The sequence below is a fragment of the Cannabis sativa genome, chromosome 5 (assembly GCF_029168945.1).
Source record: "Cannabis sativa cultivar Pink pepper isolate KNU-18-1 chromosome 5, ASM2916894v1, whole genome shotgun sequence".
NCBI lineage: Eukaryota > Viridiplantae > Streptophyta > Magnoliopsida > Rosales > Cannabaceae > Cannabis > Cannabis sativa.
This window is the reverse complement of record NC_083605.1, coordinates 33,740,813-33,756,370: the sequence shown is the minus strand read 5'-3', so window position 1 is coordinate 33,756,370 and position 15,558 is coordinate 33,740,813. Positions and strand designations below refer to the sequence as shown.

General features: G+C 33.3%; 1 protein-coding gene across 1 annotated transcript; it reads left to right on the top strand.

Annotated features, from left to right (window-relative positions):
* Positions 1-12,398: 12,398 nt before the first annotated feature.
* LOC115717659 (L10-interacting MYB domain-containing protein-like) lies at positions 12,399-13,885 on the top strand. The gene is made up of 2 exons (XM_030646641.2): positions 12,399-13,068; positions 13,156-13,885. The coding sequence occupies exons 1-2, from the start codon at positions 13,015-13,017 to the stop codon at positions 13,744-13,746; spliced, it is 645 nt and encodes a 214-aa protein (XP_030502501.2). The 5' UTR covers positions 12,399-13,014; the 3' UTR covers positions 13,747-13,885.
* Positions 13,886-15,558: the final 1,673 nt, after the last annotated feature.

Sequence of the window (15,558 nt, the reverse complement as noted above, 5' to 3'; positions counted from 1 at the left end):
GTGTAACTGTATAATTAGTAATTCTTTCTTGGACCACCACTACTAATCTAACTCTATGATTTGCCCATACAAGTAGGAGATTTCTAAGATTGAGGATTTATATCATTTTGGGATAGAATTTCGGAAATATAATCATATGCGTCATTTAATTTCTTAAGAGAAAATATTGAATGACTTTAAATGATTTATAGACCATTCATCCAATGATATATTGTTAAGCTGATTCGAAATGAATAAGCTAAGAGGAATTAGGATAATTTTGTTTTAAATAAGAATCCAACGATGCTCCGATTAGCGAGAGTCAAAGTAATCTTACTTATACAATCTTCTTGTTTCATATTGTAAAATACTAGTCTAAGGTGTCATCAATTGATGAACAGCTAGATGTTGCATATACAATATTTATCTTTCGAGATCTAACACTATTATGTTAGTCTAATGGTGAAAATCCATTAGGGATTTATCTCATTAGAAAAACAAACCAAGTTAGACCAACAATGGAGATTCGAAATTAAACTACAATTTAATAACAGAAGAAAAAACATGGTTCAATACAAATTCATACACAATTCAGAAATTATGAAGCATATAGCAAGTAGGAATGACAAGTGAAAATACTAAAACATACAATCCTAAATAATTTCAAAGGTTTTCAACAAACTGATATCAATGTCCCGTTTAGGCGAGAGTCAAAGCTACCATTCATTGAATAGAGTTGTCAGCTCATCTAAAATGTCAAACATTCTAGCAACCTTTTATTCGATCAAGATTGGAATCCGTGTTGTCCCATTTAGGCGAGAGTCAAGGCTATTCTATCTTATGAGCTTCCTCCATTATTTCATATTCTTGCAAGTCTTATACAGTCGCCACCATTAGGGTGATCAAAACTATATAAAAAGCTTACAAGATTACTTATCTTTCGAGATTAAACGGTGCTAACTTGCTAATGAACGTTCCTCCATTAGGGAGGATTACTCACTAAAACAATAGCTATGTAAAACCAACAATGGAGATCGAATATCCTAATAATAATAAAGCTCATTATTTAATGAAAGTTGTATTTTCTTCTAATATTTATTTTAATCAATTTATTTTAAATATATATTTATTTAATTAAAATTTCCAATTTAGAATGAAAAATTCCAAATATAAATTATAATTTAATATTTATAAATTATACTTAGATGGATATGAAAATAACATGAATTATTTCCATCTTAGTAATAATTTCCATAAATATTTAGAAAATTATTCAATTTAAGTTGTTTCAAAATTAATTTAAATTAATTTACAACTTCAAATTTAATTTTCTATAAATATATATTGCATTTCGAAAAATGAAGTGTATAGGAATACTACTTTCGAAAATGCTTTAAAATAAAATAAAAATAAATCCTGGAAAATTACTCTAATTTTATGTTGGCCCAAAATTAATAAAAATTAATTTTCAACAAAAATATAATTTTTCTATTTAATTAAATATCTAAGAAAATTTCAAATATTTAAGTATCATGATTAAAAAATCAACATAAATATTAATTTTCTATTTAATTAAATACACTAGAAAAATACTTCAAGCAAAACAGATAATAACTATCTAGACTTTCATACACTAATTAATTTAATTTCTAGTTATTATATATTTTAGTTCATTTATTTTAATTAATCATTAAATGAAAAAATCATTGATTTAAGTTGGTGAAAAATTAATCTATTTTTCAAATAAAATTCGAAATTTCTGCATTAAAAAAATGCAATTTCGAAATTTTGGGAAATGATTAATAATATAAAATAAAATAAATTTTGAAAATTATTCAAACTTAAGTTATTCTTAATTAAGATTCCAAACTTAAAATAATTTTCAACTTTAATTAAATAACATGAAAATAACAATATTTAAGTATCATGATGAAAATCAACTTAGATATTGAATTTTCAATTTAATTAAATGTATTAAATTCAAGAAATAAATAATTAAGTATAGAGGAAACTTAATTATTAATTCTAGTTTAATACTAGGAAAATTTACTAAACTTAGATTGTACCAAAATTAATTATGAAACAATTAATTTCACAATCAATGATATTTTCTTATTTAATATTAGAAATAATAACTAGTACTAGAAATAACTATCTAGAATATATATCATTAACTAAGTGTTTTTATAAAATTAACTTTAAAATATTAAAATGAAAAATAAATTTCATATATTTTAAAAGTTAATTATGTTGCTAATTCAATTTTAATTAGGTTAGACTAATATAATTAACCTAATACAATTATTTAAATAAGGCAAATGGGCCTTCACAATTGGGGTAGTTCATGTGAGGGGGAGCTGGGTTCAGTATGTCGTACCCACTTCTATTGGCCCCCAACTCTCACACAAGGCCCAAAAGAGAGGAATTTAACCTTTAAATAAATAATTGTTATTCATTGAATAAGCCCAAATCTAATTGGACCTAAGTAAATTTACTTATGTCAAAATTTATTTTAGCAACCTAGTCCATTTACTTAGTAAAAATTTAAATGGGCTTCCTATATGCAACTAAGCCCAAAAACAAACATATAGGCTCACACAGGTCAAATGATTTGGATGGGCCCTATCATGTTACTAGGTTTACACATATGAAAGAAGTACAAAATTTACCTGTTACAAATTATTTATAAGATCTATCGTCAATTGGACCATGATTAAAATCAGATCATTGGATCTGTCAACAAGTTAATCATAGCAATTTAGATCAGATAGATAATATGTTTGTAAATTTTTTTTTGAATAAACAATATTAATAAATAAACATTGTCCATGTAACATATGTGAAACAAGATATTAATATAATTAAATTATTATTCTTAAACTAACCAAAATAAAGGAAACTAATTTTAAAATATCTAGGTTTATTTGAATCAAATAAAGTAAATATCTAATAAGATCAATGATTTAAAAGGAAAGAATCTTCAATATCACTTTCAGATCTTATAATTTAATAAAATAAACTAATTTTAAAATAAATTTGGTTAGATAATTAGTATTTTAGGAATAAAATAATAAATGAATAATAATTACCATAATTATATGTCAAAATATCTCAAATTAAGTAATATTCAAATTTCTACAAAAATATCTATGTTATTCAAATATTTAAGATATGATTTATAAATTTCTAATATGAAAAAAATGATATATATAGAAAAAATATCATTTTTAAACTTATAATTTATAAATAATTAAATATTCAACAAAATAACAAATTTTGAATTTGAAAATATTATGGTAACTATATCTATAAAAATATCTATGTCAATTTCAAATTTATTAATTATTTGATTTGTCATGTAAGATAATTTTAATATAATATTTTAAATAAAAAGACAAAGTTATCTTTTAATGTAAAATATCTTAAATATCAAAATATCTAATCTTATAATTAAATAATAAATAAATATTAAAGAAGTTAACAAATTTTTAAATCTGATCATAATAGGAAATTATTTTACCAGGATCTAGATTTATGCCCAGAATGCCCCCCATGATGGCGGCCCGCTTGCCATCATTGCTCAAAATTTTTACTTTGGTTGCCTCCTGCATAAAGCGTTGAATGTAGTCTTTTAGTGGCTCATCGGGCTTCTGCTTGATGGCGACCAAGTCACCCAACTCCGCTGGTATTTATCGGGCTGAAGAGAATTGGGTATAGAATAACCCTTCAAACTTATCCCAAGAAGTGATTCTCCTTGGGGGTAGTTTAGTAAACCATTGTTGCGCTGTGTCCGTGAGGGTTGCAGGGAAGATTCGACACCTAAGGTCATCCCTGATTCCTTGAAGGTCCATTTGGATTTTGAAGTTCTCCACATGAGTTAGTGGGTCTTCACTACCCGTGTACTTGCAAGTGGGCATCTTAAACTTTGTTGGAATAGGGAGGTCATTGATCATTTGGGAAAAAGCAGACGCTCTCCTCCTTTCCAGATCCAAGCCAGTGGGTTTTGGTGCAGTAAGGTCCTTGACCAATCAGGTTAACTCGTCCAACCGAGCTTGGATCACCGGATTTGTGACTGTTTGAGGTTGAGCAATATTGACACCAACATTTGCTTGGTCTCTTTGGACCGGCTCAGGTGGGTTCACTATGTTGGAACCACGACTATCTCTATTTCTATTGAGGGCGTCCCGCAAGTCTCTATTGGGTTTTATGCCCTAAATAAAACTCATTTCATATAATCAGATTTACTTATTAATAAAGATCAGAAATAACATTTTATGTTGCATGGTTCACATGATTTATTTCATGATTATATGTATATAATGTATGAATTCTTTTTAAGTCCAGAACATATGAGTTGGTTAAAGATTATAGTGTTGTCAGCACAGTGGAATATAATCTTAATCATATGTTCAAAAGTTTATTCCCTGATTTGTCAGAACACTGGATTTAGACTGACATGGTATAATAAGCGATAGGTATTCTTACACCTTGGAAAAGTGTTATGTCCTTTCCAGGACATTGGCAAAGTTTACCAGTATCGGATGTATGGAGTATACATCAGAAGGGACCGATATTGAACTTTGATTAGATATGTTAAAACTTACCGTAATATCTATTCAATTCAATCTCAACTGTTGATATGGTTAGGCTCAATTTCAAGAGTGTTCCTCGTGTTCTTTGATTTGTTAATTAAGCCTAGTTTTGTATCAGGGTGATACGTACATTTTGGGAACACGGTAGTGCAATTGAGTGGGAGCGCTAACATAAATATGGAATCTATAGCTTCTATTTGGTAAATAGAAGTAAAGTATGATTTCCTTCGAGCTTAACCAAACGAAGATAAATGGTGGAGATCTCATTTCACTTAGGTGAAATATCATTTATACAGGGTTAAGTGTTTTAAGGATAAAATACATTGTAGGGTGTTACGGTAATTTAATCCCTGTACAGTGTAAATCCTCTATATAGAGGATCATTGATCACATTAGGGTTATAACAATGGATAACTAATGACGTGTCTATATCGTGGAACATATAGAGCGTTTCTATATGACTGAGAGTGCAATTCCAAGTTCTAAGTGTGGATTCAATGAGGAATTAATAAGTTAGGGAATTTACTTGGTAAATTCGGTTCGACTTATTGGAAGCTCGGTTATATAGACCCATGGTCCCCATACTAGTTGAGACCATACTGCTTGTAAGACTCAGTTAATTGATTTTAATTAATCAATTATAATTCTAAAAGTTAGACTATGTCTACTTTATGAATTCTCACGGTTTAAGGATGAAATCGTAAAGAAAAGAGTTTCTAGGTTTAATTATTAATTAAGAGACTTTGTATAATTATTTTAAATGACAATATTATTTAATAATCTATTTTAGTTATTAAATAATTAGTTTTGGCATTTAAATGATTAGAATTGGAAAAATGACATTTTTGGAGAAATTGAAATAAAATTGAGGAAACTGCAAAATCCAAGTGAGGCCCATATCACCCTATGGCCGACACCTCTTTGTGTGTTTCCCAATTATTATTTTCAATTTTAATTGCCATGTAATTGCTAATCAAAGCCTAGCAAAAATAGGAAAGTGGTGGATCACACTAAATAAGGCAGTTAATTGATTACACAGTAATTAAGGAAACTGTTTTATTTGGAAAGTTGTGCTCTCCCTTCTCCCTATATAAAGCAACCTTTGTTCTCTTCTCTTGTAAGCCATAAGCCACGAAATTCAAGAGAGAAAAAGAGAGAAAAATTCGAAATCCTTGTGAGATGAGTAGTGCCCACACACATCAAGTGGTATCTCAATCATAGTATGTAAGACTATGGAAAATCTGCATCAAAGAAGGAGAAAAGAAGATCCAGGTTCAGATCTTGGTGATGCTCTGCTACAGAAAGGAATCAAGGGCTAGAGATCTGAACGGAAGGAGTCATATTATTCCGCTGCACCCACTGTAAGGTTTTCTAACTTTATATGTGTTTATTTTCATTGTTTTAGAATTCATATTAGGTTGTTAATCCAACATACTTTTAGTAAATCTAGATCCTGGTAAAATAATATCTAACAGTCTCTACCCCCTCGGGGGCCCACCTGTTCAAAAACTGACCCGGTTCTTGGCCTTCCTCTGGCATTCTGACTGTCAGCCCCTCCATTAGTCGGGGGTGGTATTTGGTCATTCCTACCCCTTTGGGGTGGATTTCCAGGTTGATGTTGCCTATTAGGGGCATACGGCCCTCTAGCTTGATAACCCCCTAGCTAGGGATTTGGTTGGTTGTTAGCCCAACTTTCAGCTTCATCATCACCATGACCGTCATGGTAGTTTGGATGGTAGTCACTGTTGACCTCAGGGTCTTCTCTTCTCCCCCTAGACCTACTATTTCTTTGGCGATCATTGCCATTTCGTGGTTGGCCACATTGATCGCGGGGTTGCCACTCCCTACGTTGGGGCGTCCTTCCACTGTTTCTGCCACGGTCACCATTGTTGTTTCTAGAGTTTCCTCCACCACTCTGCCTTAGACGGACATTGTGGGAGTCATCTCGTCCCATATGATGACCGGGTAGGACTTGCTCATCGGCTGGGGGTGGTCGATTATTATTGCGGGGAACCCTGTTGGAGGGGTGACTCCTAGTCCTCTCTTGGTTCCTTGGGCACTCTTCAAGTCCATAGACCACCCTCTCCCTCTGGTTCTTTGGGGTAGGGACCTCCCGAGGATAGGTTTGAGGTATCTGTTGATTGTGGACATCAGTACCCATCCCTTGAGTGTTTTGGTTGAAGTAGCTTCGTATTAAGTCGGCAACCTCTTGGGTACGACGATCTTGGTCGTCTTGGCGCCTCCTCATCTCACGAGCATGATCTTCTAGCCAAGATTGGAATTCTCTCCTTTGGTTAGTGAGACTTTCAGTCAAAGCCACTCGAGCTTGATTTTGCTCTTGGTGCACAGTTTGGAACTGGCCCTGCATCTGGCCTATTGCGTCTCGCAACTGATCCATATCGGGGTCAATTCCATCAATGTCAACATGGGGTTCGTTCTGCGGCGTAAAGACGCCAGGGCCGCGGCCAGTCTGAGCTTGGCCCGCACCGTCAGTAGGAGGGACAAAATTTCTAGTATTACCTCTTTCAGTGGCACCATCAGTAGCGCCGCCTCCTGCGGCAGTCGTGTTGGTGGTACGCCCAGTAGTTGTCTGTCCAGCGGCTGTAGTTTGACCGGTGGTGGCCGTACCGCCGTTCCCGGGACGCGGGGGTCGTTCTCCATTGTTTCCATCGAGGTTGCTTGCTGATGGAGCTTGGTGGGCACTTTCCATCTCTTCTCACATCGCTCTTGACATCTTTAGGTTAACACCATTTTTTCTGGTGAAAAACTTAAAGATTTTGGCTAAAGCTCTCAATGAAAGCACCAAAATGTTGACTGGATTTTTAGCCAACTGACGCGGAGTCGTAATAAATGAGATTTAAACCAAAATCACAATAATAAATGCAATTAATAACACCGGAACTTGCAATAAATGTAAATAAAAGACATTGAAATTTAAAGAGGTTCGACCTCGGATGTCGGTAATAGCCTACTCCCCTTGAGTTTTATTGATCTGAGTTGCAAAAGTCAAGAACAGGCTCTTGATTGGAAAGAATGAGAAGAGTTAATTTTTCTAAGTGTTTCCAATTGTGGATCCCCCTCCCAGGTCATGGGTGACCCCATATATAGGGGGAGGGGTCGGTGCTTCTCGCTTCAGGAGACGCGACCAACGCGGTGCTATCTCAACCGTCTCCTTGATTTTTGGAGGCGGTTGGAGTCTGATTTTTAGGATAATATCCCGCTATTTTTGTGGGTTGACAACTGTCTTTGAGCCTTTCGTGGGATTTGAACATTTGAAGGAGCTACTGATGACGAGGGTGCCTTATGGGGGTGACATGGTCGTCAACCATCCTCGTTAGGTGACCCCCCCAAGACCCAACTTGAGAGGGGGGTGACAACCACCACCGTTGGGTGACCCCCCAAGACCCAAGTTGAGGGGTGGCCCCCCCAAGACCCAAGTTGGGGAGGGGGGGACAATCACCCAAGTTTGGTGGGGGGGCCCTCCCAAGACCCAAGTTGGGCAGCCCCCCCCCAAACCCAAGTTGGGGGGGGGGGGGGGGCTCCCCCCAATACCCATTAAAGGCCACTACTTTGTGCATTATCATTTTTATTGGACAAATAACTCAATTGGATGTGATGCTTGGGATACCAACTATCAAACCTATAGGAAATAAGATCTACACAATTCTCTAGATATAGAAATTATATCACCTATCCCTAAATTTAACTAGTGTTGTTTGCTCAGCTCTAAGAACAGTTGGGGACCATCCACAAATACCAAAATTATTACCTCATCAGGCATCATCTTCAGCTTCTTGAGGGGTCACATTCTTCATATAATGGTTACGCGCCACATAATCCCTATCTTCCTCGTCGGCAGGTACTAGAACTTGTCGCCCGTCTAAAAACTTTGGGACCTTGAAGTCATTAGTGGATTGATCTTTTCCGAGAAGGGCGCAAACCTTCAGGTTGTTCTCATGAAGCAAAACTCCAGCTGTTCATAACTCAAAGGGAAGGCCAAGAAGAATCTTGTGCCTTTTCTCGATCTCAGGAGTTGGAACAGGTCTCCTAGTAATCGCTGTTAGCATAACAAAAACAAAATTAGTAAAGTATGGCCAATATGCATTGAATTAAAACTCAAAACAATTTTTCTGAGAAAAGTTATACTTACGTATAATTTGAAATTTTGTGGTGTTGGCGGGGAAAAGACCCGTGGTCCAAAAGAAGTCATCCTTGAACTCCTTTTTATTGGAAAGCCTCACAACAATCTTGTGGTCATTGGTATGAGTCCCAAGGTAGTAGAAATCACCTGCACCTCGCTTCCTTCCGGGCAGGCTTTGACGGAATAAAAACAAAGAATCTCAAGTGGAGTCGAGCACTCCCACTTCAGAATATGATATAAGGACTTTAAACATGCCAGTATCCTATATGAGTTTGGTCAACTAGAATGGAGCAATGCCAAGGTAGTTGCAGAAGTCCTTAAAATAGTCCCTAAGAGGGAGAACTTCCCCAACTCTTATATGTTATAGGCTCCAAGCGCCTATTCGAGAGGGCTCGCTGGTGTTGTAGCCTTCATCTTGGGCTATACGTTCAGGAGGGTAACAGTTGAACTCTCCCTCAGCAACAGACCTAATGCGGCATCCTTGTTCATTCTTGATGCCGCATGACCTTAAGACTTCCCCAACATAAGATCCTATGGATTTGATTTTGGACTCAGTTAACTCAGCCTCAAATGTGATAGTAAGATCTTGAGGAGTCTTTGATTTATGAGCTTTCTGAGCTATTATTTCAAAATCTAAGTCACCTGGAGAAAGAGTAACAGTGACTAGGGGTAAAAACATTGGCCTTGCTAAGGGAATATCAATTAAGCTAGAAGGTTCAGGCCAAGAAGCTTCTTGCAAATAGCGACGCCTACCCTCGATAATCTCTTGCAAGAATCGCCTATAGAGACTAGAAGTTTCATCTTGACTAAACTTAACGAGGTGATCCCTAATTTTCTCATCATTTAATTCAAGAATAGTTTGAGGTCTTCGATTTTTGGGCTTAAATTTTATGGTAGAAAGTTGAAGACAAACAGATTCTAAGGATTCTGGGATTGTAATTTCTGAGATAAATTGGGACATGGTTATATATAATAATGTCCCAATTTCTGGAAAAACAAGACACAAATAAAACCTAAAATTCTTCGAATTGTATAACCTTAAACTTTGCTAACCCTAAATTTATGCAAACATTCAAAATCAAAATATCCAAACAACAAAGCAATGTAGATAAGAAAAACACTTACCAAGAAGTAGACATTGTAAGAACAGAAGGAAATATCAATGAAAAAGAGTGTGTCACTCTGGGCTTTGTGCCCTAAATAAAATTTTATTTCAATGTAATTTTTTCTACTCAATTATCAATAAAGAAACATATTTATTTTCATTACTTATTTAATGTGTTATTTGGTTCATGTGATCATTTATTTGTTTATTTGATTTATAAATTCATCGAAATCCTTATCACATTGATATTCTTGTTTATTGCATTGTCAACACAGTAGAAAGTAATCAAGATTGTGTGATTAAATCTATTCCTATGATTTATTAGTACACATGGTTTAACTGATAGGATAATCTACAACGTAGTTTACTTTCACCTTGGATAAGTACTATGTCCTTTCCAGGACATTGGTTAAAGTAAGCTTGGGTTGAATGTATGGAGTATGCATTGGAAGGGACCGATATTTAACTTGATCAAATACAATAAATTTACCGTAATATCTATTCAATTCAATATCACATAGCTGATCTTAGATCAAGTGATCTCAATCCTGAGCTAGTTAGGTTCTGTTTCAGTTGCATTATTGTATTCTTAAATCTATTCGTTAAAGTCGACCAAATGGTTCTTCTCGTGCATGGCATATAGATTAAGGACATGGTAGTTCAATTAAGTGAGAGCGCTAATTATAGATACGAAATCTATAGCTTCGATCCAGATATAGAAGTCAAACGATGATTTCCTTCGAGCTTGGCTGAACATAGATAAAAGGTTGAGTATTCATTTCATTAATTATATTAGTTCACTGAAATATCATTTATAGATAGCTAAGTGTTTTAAGGATAAAATACATTGAAGAGTGTCACGGTAAATTTTTTCCTACTCAATGTAGATCATCTATAGAGGATAATTGATCATTAGGATTATAACAAATAGATAATCTCTTAGCATATCTATATCGTGAAACATATAGAGCGTTCTATATAATTGAGAGTGCAATTCTAAATCTATAGTGGTGCAAGGAGGAATAATAAGTTGGGGAATTTACTTGGTAAATTCTACATCTGCTTATTGCAAGCTCGGTTATATAGGCCCATGGTCCCCATACTAGTTGAGACAAACTGCTTGTAAGACCCAGTTAATTGATTTTAGTTAATCAATTATAATTCTAAAATTAGACCATGGACCATGGCCCCGTTTGGGGTAGCTTTTAAAAAAGTTAAAAGTGATTTTTGAGAAAGTTATTGTTTAAAAAGTGTTTGGCGAAATAAAAAAAAATAGTTTTTTTAAAAATTTAAGTTAAAATTATAGCTTTTAGCTAAAGTTGGCCCACACCAACTTTTAGATTTTAGCTTTTAAGGGAAGCTGAAATTTGAGTTTAATGAATTTTTTAGTTGACCCAATTACCCTCATTTAAATTAAAAAAAAATTGTCATTTTACTTATGGTTTTATTCTCATTCGTAAAAATCAACGCAGAGGGAGAAACATCGGCTCCTCACCTTCGATCGCAGGAGTCTTCTCCATCACCGATCACCCACGCCGCCGCTCGTCAATATCGTCGTCAATAGTTCCTGTACAATCAAGGTTTATCACTTAACTCTTCTTTTGAATGCCATGAAAATATTTTTTTTATTTTCCCTTTTTTTTTTTTTTTTTCTGTTGATCACAGCAGGAGTCTTCTTTTATTGTTTTTTTTTTGATTTTTTTTTATTTACAAATGAGAGATAGTAAACAATAGGGGACAAAACACTTTCATCACCAGTGTTAAATTTCAAGAGGTTTTATTTGATATTTTTTAATTTGCACACAACTCCCACCGATGTGTTCTTAAATCCCATGAAGATAGCTTCCCCTGAGGATCTACCAACGATTGCCCAATCCCCTGTAAATACCTCACATCATCTTCTGCAACTCTGGAATAATACCCAGGAAAACTCAATACAAAAATCACAACCCATATAAGATTAAGAAGAGCTTCTAATCCTTTTATGGGGAAAATAAAAACCCCCCCTCAATTTTTTTTTTTTGGGTCGTTTAAAAATTTAAAGTTTGGGTCTTTTATTTTTGTTTGGGTAGTAAAGAAGGATCAAAGAAAGAAAGTGTCTTTTACTTTGGGCGTAGCAGTACCATTACCATGGTTGAAGATGGGGTTTAAAGATGGTGGTGGGAGAGGGTTGAACAGAATAGCCCCCATTGACTTTGGATTATTGAGAGAAATTACCAGACAATATTATTAATATTAATATTATCTTTTAGGGATTTTTTTTGTGATTTAATGAAATGTTTTTCTAAAAGTATTTTTGGTTTAATTAATAACTTTAGACTGTTTGGTTGAATAGATTGTATCATTGTATGAGACTGGAAAAAAAAATTAAGGTTCTTTTAATAATTTTAAGCTTAGTTTTTTTAAGCTTCTAGGATTATAAAAAGTTCATATGAGAATGATAAGATAAAAAATAAAAAAAATATTTTTTTTAATACGAGTAATTTGAGGTATAGATATTCAAGTTTAACTCTAGTTGCATTGTAAATAAATATTATAGATTAGGGGGGGGGGCAAAAAAATTTCTACTTTAAATTAGGATAAAATATTATAGATTTTATTAAAATAAAAATAAATATATGTGAGGATATAAATTAAAAATATACATTTTATAAAAATAAATATAAAAAATATGTGAGAATAAAAATAAAAATGATTAATTTACAGGAACAAAAATACAAAAAATTGATTTTATAAGGGTAAAATTAAAATTATTAATTTTTGGTTTATGTATAAAACTGCAATTTTTTCATTATAGTTATTATGTGTTTTTTGTGTAGGATTAGTCTTTAGCTTTATAACTCATTATTAAACTTTTTATTTTTTTTTGATAAAACTTATTATTTTAATTTAATTAGATGGAGAAAGAAAAAAATATTGGTATTAAAGGTGATGTAGCGGTACCACAAGGTAAAGTAATATGAAATCCCGAGAGTGTAAATTTTTTCTTAGAATTCTGTATTAAAGAGGTTGATGATGGGCATCGTCCTACTACTTATTTAGATAAAATTGGATATCAAAACTTGATTACAAATTTGAAAAAAGCAACTGAAAGAGATTACACTAGAGGCCATCTGAAAAATAAGTGGGATTGATTAAAAAATGAATGGAAGCTTTGGAAGGACCTCAAGGGAAAAGAAACTGGTTTAGGATGGAGTATGCAAAAGAATACAATTGATGCAACTGAAGATTGGTGGAATAGTAAATTACAGGTACATTATAATCTTGTTAAATATTTATATAAAACTAAAAGACTTTTTTATAAATAGTACATTTAATTAACAAAATTTTTTTTGTAGACTCACCCTGATGCTGCAAAGTTTCGTATTCGAGGAATTGAACCAGAAGTAAAGGAAAAATTAGATAGGATTTTTATGAACACTGTTGCTATAGGAGAGCATGCTTGGACACCTTCATCTGAAATAATTCCATCTGAGTCTGAAAAGCCTTTTAATGATACTGAAACCTTACATGAACAACTTGAGAGTAGTGATGATGATCTAGAGACGCCTAATATTGATAGACTTTCTAAAGAGAAAATTAGCAAGAGATCAACCGAGCCACTTGAGAAACAAAATAAAAAGGTGAAAAATGAAAAAGGGAAAATGACGAAGACTGGGCTTGTAATGATATTTGAACAAATTGGTCGTCTTGCTGATGCCGTGGAGACAAGAAGTAGAAATGTTGAAATAGCTAGAAAGAAGAATAGTATTGCCGAAGTTTTGAAAATATTAAATTCTTTGCCTGAAATCGAAAAAGGGAGCAGCTTGTATTTATTTGCAACTCGCTTGTTTATCATGAAAGAGAAGAGAGAGATGTTTGCTTCATTGGAAGAACCTGAGTTGATGCTTACTTGGTTCAAGAATGAGTATACTTTAGAGTACTTATAATGCTTAAATCGCTTAGAATAGTAGTATTTATTTTCTAAACTTTGTGTTATGACTTTAATATATGCTTGTTATGTTATTTCTTCAATTGTATTTGCTCTTAAGACTTGGTGTTATCACTATTTAAAATAAATATGCTTTATTATTTTTTTTACTTCTATTTGCTATGAAGACTCTATGGCTATTTGATATCTATTTCACATATATATATATTTTAATATTTACAGGTTTATTTTAAATTAAAAATAATGGTAGACACCGATGACGAGATTGAGTTAGAATGGGTGTATGTAGCTACATACCTTGTCAACATTATTATACAACATACATTGAAAAGACTCCTTGTATGAATTCTTCTCAAACTGGTCATATGTGGTTGATGGAAATATTATAAGAAAATGAAAGTAGATGTTATAAAATGTTTAGGATGGAGAAATATGTTTTTATTAAATTATGCAATGAATTGGAAGCTAATTATGGATTTGAGGGTTCAAAAAGGATCTGCACTCTTGAAATATTAGGCATGTTTTGTTGGGTTTTATGCCCTAAATAAAACTCATTTCAATATAATCAGATTTACTTATTAATAAAGATCAGAAACAACATTTTTTGTTGCATGGTACACATGATTTATTTTATGATTATATATAATGTATGAATTCTATTTAAGTCCAGAACATATGAATTTGTTAATGATTATAGTGTTGTCAGCACAGTGGAATATAATCTTGATTATATGTTCGAAAGTTTATTCCCTGATTTGTCAGTTCACTGGATTTAGACTTACATGATAATCAGCGATAAGTATTCTTACACCTTGGATAAGTGTTATGTCCTTTCCAGGACATTGGCAAAGTTTACCAGTATCGGATGTACGGAGTATACATCGAAAGGGACCGATATTGAACTTTGATTAGATATATTAAAATTTACCGTAATATCTATTCAATTCAATATCACCTGTTGATCCTAGATCAAATAATCTTAATCCTAATATGATTAGGTTCGATCTTAAGAGTATTATACATGTTCTTTGATTTGTTAGTTAAGCCTACTTTGGGGTCAGGGTGATACGTACACTTTGGGAACATGATAGTATAATTGAGTGGGAGCGCTAACATAAATATGGAATCTATAACTTCTATAGGAATTTAGAAGTGAAACGATGATATCCTTCGAGCTTGGCTAAACAGAGATAAATGGTGGAGATCTCATTTCACTTCGCTGAAATATCATTTAGACGGAGCTAAGTGTTTTAAGGATAAAATACATTGAAGGTGTAACGGTAACTTAGTGCCTATTCAATGTAGATCATCTATTAGAGGATCATTGATCAAATTAGGATTATAACAATGGATAACTAATGACGTATCTATATCGTGGAACATATAGAGCGTTCTATATACTGAGAGTGCAATTCTAAGTTCTATGCATGGATTCAATGAAGAATTAATAAGTCAGTGAATTTAAGATATAAATTCTTGATCTGCTTATTGGAAGCTTGGTTATATATGTTGGAAATTATTTTACCAGGATCTAGATTTACTAACAAGTATGTTGGATTAACAACCTAATATGAATTCTAAAACAATGAAAATAAACACATATAAAGTTAGAAAACCTTACAGTGGGTGCAGCGGAATAATATGACTCCTTCCGTTCAGATCTCTAGCCCTTGATTCCTTTCTGTAGCAGAGCATCACCAAGATCTGAACCTGGATCTTCTTTTCTCCTTCTTTGATGCAAAAATTCCATAGTCTTCCATACTATGATTGAGATACCACTTGATGTGTGTGGGCACTACTCATTCACTCA

Coding starts and splice junctions, on each gene's coding strand:
- LOC115717659 (XM_030646641.2), top strand. CDS start 13,015: ATGCAAAAGAATACAATTGATGCAACTGAAGATTGGTGGAATAGTAAA. Junction 13,069..13,155: donor GGTGGAATAGTAAATTACAG/GTACATTATAAT, acceptor TTTTTTTTGTAG/ACTCACCCTGATGCTGCAAA.